General features: G+C 36.7%; 1 protein-coding gene across 3 annotated transcripts in view; it reads left to right on the forward strand.

The window, feature by feature from the left end:
• Positions 1-6,238, forward strand: part of SMOC2 (SPARC related modular calcium binding 2) — a 138,174-nt gene extending 131,936 nt beyond the window's left edge. For 2 of the 3 annotated variants that reach the window (XM_054279831.1, XM_054279833.1), the window contains exons 12-13: positions 2,017-2,060; positions 4,767-6,238. In XM_054279831.1, coding sequence (XP_054135806.1) covers positions 2,017-2,060; positions 4,767-4,790 — 68 coding nt within the window. In that variant the 3' untranslated portion in view covers positions 4,791-6,238. The remainder of the gene's footprint in view (positions 1-2,016; positions 2,061-4,766) is intronic. The other variant, XM_054279832.1, reaches the window with a different exon arrangement.
• Positions 6,239-6,542: the final 304 nt, after the last annotated feature.

The following is a 6,542-nucleotide window of genomic DNA, read 5'->3' on the forward strand; positions in this document are numbered from 1 at the left end:
AACAGCCACCTTACCTTGCTGCCAAACTAGTAGGAAGGGGAACAACTAACTTGCAGAGTTCAATCACACAATTCCTGAAAATGGGAAAAAAATATTAAAAAAAAATTAGTTCTAAACAGCAGCAGTAGATCCCCATGCTTTAAGAAGTTGTGGAAGAATGAATATAGGTAAATTGGTTTTCTCTGGTACCTTAAAATGAAGCGAGGACAGTGGAACAAAGGTCTCATTGGTTGTATTCAAGTCTAGAAGAGGAATGCTGCAGAAAGGCAGAAGAGGTCTGCATTTTACTAATGAAGTAAATTGTCTATGGCTCACAGTAACAGATCTCTCAAAACAAGTATTGAGCAAATCCAGAATTTTTTTTTCCGAGGGCTTTTTTTGTGGACCTCATAATGATAACTTCCAATTTTCACTTAGATGATGAAGGTTAAAAAAAAGAATATGAAAGTGGATGAATTTTAGTATCTTTATATTTATCTTTGTCTATGTGACTTTTGGTCAGATAGATTTTTTTATCTGTGAATGTGGAAAGTGAAACAATTCTGTCCTGCTGCAGCAGGCATTCTTTCTTAGGACTTCTTGTGGATGAAATTTTGGTCCAAAATCACTACACAGGCAGTAAAGGAAAGCCATAGCAAGACTGAAAGCAAACCCCAAGTTTTTTGTCTTCATATTCCAGTAGAAAACCCCCAAAATATTAGGATAAACTGTTTTGGAAATGAAAATTGTAAGAGGCATGAAATCATGTGAAGATCACACACAGATTTGGCTGAAGTAAAAATTGTGACTACCACAACCGAAGCTCTGGAACAGATCTTCTGCAAAAATCTATTCAATAATGAGAACATTCAACTTTGGAAGGAAAAAAAATCCCAGAAGTTTGGCATTGGAAAACTAATGGCATCCAGTTGGAAAAAAGTTCTTAACCAAATAATCTGATTGCTTTACTAGAAGTACATAGTTTTAAGGACAGGACAACAAAAATTACTTTTGTTGGAATACCATTATTCTGTTTTGTTTCTTTTACATGATAATTAAAAATTCCTTTCTGATACTTCTTTCACTTGCACAAATGAAAGCAATTACCACTTCGTTGCAGTTAGAGTTACATCTCTAGGAAAATATGAGATTCTTGTCACCTGAGGTGTCAGAATTGCGCTAAGGAAGTGGCTCTGTATCATTTCGTGTGAGTCTCAAGTTTCTTGTGTGAGAATAATTTGAAGCAATATAAAAGCCAGAGAATTGTAAAGCATGTTTTCTGAAGGGGATACTAGCTGCTGCAGCATTTTTCAAGGTCCAGGTTTTTTTCCCTAAGTTCCAGTACAGCTTGTCTGACTCACAGACTGACATGGAAAACCAAGACAGCAAGTTCCTCCCTAGTCTCACAAGTTAGCTTGGGAAGATTAATGGGCTAGCAAATTCATTAGCTTTTTGGGGGGTTATTTTTCCCTGTTTTGGGCACTGTCTTTGACTTTGAAACTAAGAAATTTTAAAAAACAGTGATAATCCTGTCCTTTTACAGATGCAATGTAAACAATGTTTTTGGTTTGTAGAACTGTTTCTGTGGTACCTTTAATCTTTTATCTATTTTTTATCTTTTATCTTTTGCTTTGTAGAACTGTTTCTGATATCTTTAATCAAAGTGAATGCTTTCCATACACTCTGCTTGTCCGTGCCCCTTTACTGCCAGGGATAATAGACTATATTTACTACCAAAGACTTAGTAAGCTTGAAATGCTCAACCTTGACTATAAGCAATCTCCTAAGCAAATTTGACATGTTAACTGGCAACAGATGCTCTTGTTCAACTTTCATATAACTCCTTGAAATAAGCAATACCTGTATTGAGGAAAGAAAAAAGTAGCTGTGTCAATGAAAGGTCTGAAATATTTTATCTCATTTATTGAAAGCTGTGCACTTTCCCTGCTCTAAAAATCAGCTTTTCAGAATGAGGGCTTCAGTTCTTGAGGATAACTTGGAAATCATATTTATAATGTTTTCTTTTCCTTCCTTTAGCAGCCCCCAGAACCAACACTGAGAGCACTTCATCCAGCAGGCAGGTGGGTACTGAGGAGAGCAAGATCTCTATTTCTGCCTCTCCTGGAAGAATTTCTTGGGGTTTTAGTCATCATTGCAGCTTCAAACTACTTTAAGCTTTTCTGCAGAGCTGCCAGAAAAATGTAGAGCAACATCCCAATTAAGTTCTATGTCTGGAAAGCTAAATCAGTCAATTACAGGTGCAGAGTAAATGTGCATAATTTGCAAAGTGGATTAGGCTTGCATGTGGAAGTTCCTAGGAAAGTGTAAGTTGACATATAGGACTTGTATGATAATTTGATGAGTGTAATTGAGCCCTCTTGAGTCTTTTGCATTCCTGAATGACAGCATTCCCATGCACTTTTAAATGTGCACTGCTTCATCTTCATTTAACTTTTACTTTAGCTGAATTCTGTCAATTTTCCTTTGTGTCACACTATAAACACAAACTGACATTTATTGAAATGAACAAAGCCATGCATTTCCCATACCTTGTGAAAATCTATACATTTCAGAAACCCCACTGCATTATTATATGATGGCTTAAAACAGCTTTTAAAATCTTAGTGCAATGAAAAGAGCTGTCACTTTCAGATGCCTTTGCTGGCTGTGCAAAATATGCTGAAGAACTAGGATTTACATCAGTCTAATCTGTGTTTAAACTAAAATTGCAGAATGATTGGAAAAAATAAAATGTCAAGTGCCCTGACAACATAATCCAGATTTTTTTTTTTTTTTAATCAGTTTTCTGCAAAGACTTGATCTTGTTTTTCAAAATAACACCAGTGTATGTCATCCATGGAGGTTTGACTACTCAGGCTGTTCAGAGCTGTAAAAGGCACAAAAGCAGAGTTTTTTAACCCTTTAAAGAAAGGTACACTTTGAGAAGGAGGGACTTCAGTGAAAGGCCAGGAAAATAGGTTTTAAAAAGTGGGGTTTAATTTGTATGTGTCTATTTTTATAACCATTTATCCTAAAGAATTTTTTTCTGGGCAATATTGTTATACCTTCCTAGGACTTTTGCATGGTCTTAAAGGAGGACTGGTGAGTCCAGTAGTTTGAGTGGTCTAGCAAAAAGTCATCCTCACACTATTCTTATACCTCATTGTATTTGAGGACCTAAATTAGTAATGCCTACAAAAGCATCAGTTAATGATAAAATGGTTTAAAATTTATTCATGTAACTATATTATAAGAACAGCTCAGGTGATGCTGCACCTATGAAATTAGGAATTTGGCTAAAAATATCCCAAAACCCAAGTTGTGGTAAATGTCTTCCTGTCTGTCATAAAGCTAGATTAATTTGTTAGAAGCTGAACCCCAGGGGAACTTACCCACAAGCCAAGAGAAATCTTCCTCTCGAAGTTGCTTATTGATTTTCTCCCTTTTTTTTTAATTTCTGCTTTGTTTGATGTTGGGTTTGCACTTCCTAAGGCAAGCTCAACATTGGCTGTGGTTTTTTCCAGAAACCTCCTACATACCTTTGACGGAATATAAAATCTTCTCACAGCTACAATAATGTGATAAGTTTGTTTGTTTAAACAAGTGTTTGTGGTTTTAATTTTTCAGGTTTTCCCTACAAATCACTTACACCTTAAACAAGACAGCCTGAAAACAATTATCCTTTCAGAACTCCCAGAGCATTCAGAGGGGTTATTTTAATTATATAATGGCAATTACTGGCACACGTGCATTGCAGTTGAAGCATGACAAGCCCTCTCCCCTTTCTTGTAATCTGATACTGACTTGTGGAATTGGAAATAAAAGTGTCCTTAAAACATCTACGTTTTTCAATTTTGTCCAATAATTTTGCTGACTCAGCATCAATTATTTTAAGAGCTGTTGCTGACAAATGATAGCCTTACATTAAGGCTGGCTAAGAAAACCATCTGTTGGCAGTTTCATACTTGAACAATGCATGGCTGCAAATGCACAAGGTGGTTTTCATCACAGACGTTCTCACTTGAAAGGGAGCTACTGAAAAGCATAGAAGGTACTCAAAGGAAACCACCTATCTGAGAAGGCCTGATCAGATTTGCACCATTCAGGAGAGACACACTCAAATCCTTACTCTCTACTAATTTATTATTTAGCAGCAGTTTAGTTAAATATATGCTTATGTGTGCTTGGGCACATGTTTTTTCACGTTTGTAGAGAAAACAGCTTAATGAAAGAAAGCAGACAGAGAAACACTGATATGCTAACTGTGGCACAGCTGTGGTTGATCTAAAAGAGGTCAGATAGGGGATGGGTCTGACTGGACTGGGGTAGTGGCCAGGTACATTTCCCTTGCTCAGCTCCACCCTGTCCAGCAAACAGACACATACATGCCCACACGCTGTCAGTGCTGCTTTTTGCAGCCTAGCAAAAGGTTTGTAAGGAAACCACAGATTGTTTGTGAGACTTCAGCCAGCAGGCTGCTCGTTACACATCACGTGCTATAGGAGGTATGTTGAACCAGGGACTTGCCCAGGCAGTCGCTAAAACTGTGTTTGACAGGTGTGGGTTTAAAGGGCCATAGGTAAGTAGTCAAGACACTGCTCACACCCTTGCTCGTAGATCCCATGAAGGACTACATGGCAGGAATTTTTTTTATTCCCTGTATATATTTATGCATAACTGTCTTCTGATAGCGGAATATGGGTACTGCTGAAAAATAGAGATAGAATTTTATGCTGGACTAATTGAAAACATCATGAATAATGCAGATTTTCCCAACTTCCTTTCAGCAAGTTTCGAAGAAGCAAGGATGAACACCTTACTAATCCAAGGCAGATCTCTTTGACATGTGGGAGATTTCCTCACCAAAAGGCAATAAAAACAACTGTAGTATTTGCACTTTGTACTTAAAAATGTAAATTCACTTTGTAGAAATGAAGTATTTAAACAGACTTTTTTTTTATCTGTGAAAAAGTAATGGCTAGTTTTGAAAAATTATCACATACAATGTATGTGTATTCTTTTGTTGTCTGAAATATGTTAAACATGTTGGAGATGTAAAAGTTTGCATTTAAACAATTTTTAAAAAAAATAACTTTTTGGCAAGCAGTAGCACAGAAACCTAATTCTATGTATTTTTGGTTTCAATAGTATGCCTTATTTTTCTTAATAGTGTCATTTAAGTAGAGTTATGCTGAAAAATCTACTGTATTCTCAATTTTGTCCAAGCAGTGTTGAATGTTTCGGGTTTGCAGGACTGAGAGAATTGTGTAAATTGCTGTTTACTTGGTTTTGCAGTTTTTTACTGAACAGATATTTCATTGGTGGCAATATTTTATTTCATTTTGTTTTTACTGTAATTACTAGGCTTTCCAAAGATCATACAATGAGAATACAACCACTAATGGATTAAAAAAAACAGTTATTCTACTTGGGATGCTTATAGAACAATGTATCCTTTTATCAATTTTTGAAGTGCCTTTATTAATAACTTTTGGTAGGATTTTTCTCCTGTTTGCTTTCACTTGCATTGTTAACACAGCAAACTAAAAAGGAGTAAGGTAGATTGTAGTGTCACTCCAGTCTGGTTCAGCCTGGGCCTTAAAAGCATGTTTCCATGGTCAGTGCAAAGCAGGAGCAGAGTTTGTATGGGTCAGAATTGTAAATCTTTCTGTTGTGACAGGGAAGGATAAGCCTTTTTCCTCTGCACCTGGCTATCCTTATCAACCCTTTGGCTTTGCCTGGGGGCCCACTAGAGGAGGGGCTATTCACATTTCCTCTGCCTGAAGCTTTTGTTTTGCTGACTAAAGAAACTTCTCAAAAGTTTTCATACTTTCTCCATCATTTTTCCCCCAATGCTTTTTTTTCATATGTGTGTCTGAGGGGAACAAGAACTTCTGGATGTGAATCTAAAGAAGGGGGCCCAAATGAAAAGAAGTTCTGCTCTTGAGCAACTGTGAGTTACAAGCAGCTGGGCTGATCGATGCAGTGGTAGAAGGACTACTGGCATCTAGAAGCTGACATGAGAAGGCAGGAATGTAGCAGCAAGCAGTGATTTCATTACAGTTTGTTTGAATAATGTGGAGGATCTGACATGTGACCAGCTATTTATAATAGCACCCTGCTTGAGTTTGTACCTGGAAAAGTTTTTTGTGAATCAAAAGGTGTTGTTTCAATTCCAGCATATTCTGAATAGGAAACACTGTATGCTATGGAATTGTATCCCAGAAATTGTGTACTTTAAGCTCTGGCAACAGGAGAAACCAAGGCAACTGTGTGTTATCTTGTATTTTTGTTTTAAAAAGTATTTGTTATTCTTTTATAATGTTAAACTTTGAAATTAATCTTCTTTATAGATTAAAGATTAGTATGTTATCGAACTGTGCTGGTGACTTTTCTTTTGCGAAAACAGAGAGACTTGTTTGCAAGTAGATACATACAGTGATGACTTCACCACAGCTTTGAGTTTACAAGAAACCCCATGACCTGGCATAGTGTCTGTCCACTTCCCTTGCCTTTACTGAATTCTCTTTTAAGATCATTCATGTCTTATTCATACCATTGCT

The sequence above is a fragment of the Melozone crissalis genome, unplaced genomic scaffold, assembly GCF_028551555.1.
Source record: "Melozone crissalis strain CALT ecotype California unplaced genomic scaffold, PUWL_Pcris_2 ptg000027l_1, whole genome shotgun sequence".
Lineage (NCBI taxonomy): Eukaryota > Metazoa > Chordata > Aves > Passeriformes > Passerellidae > Melozone > Melozone crissalis.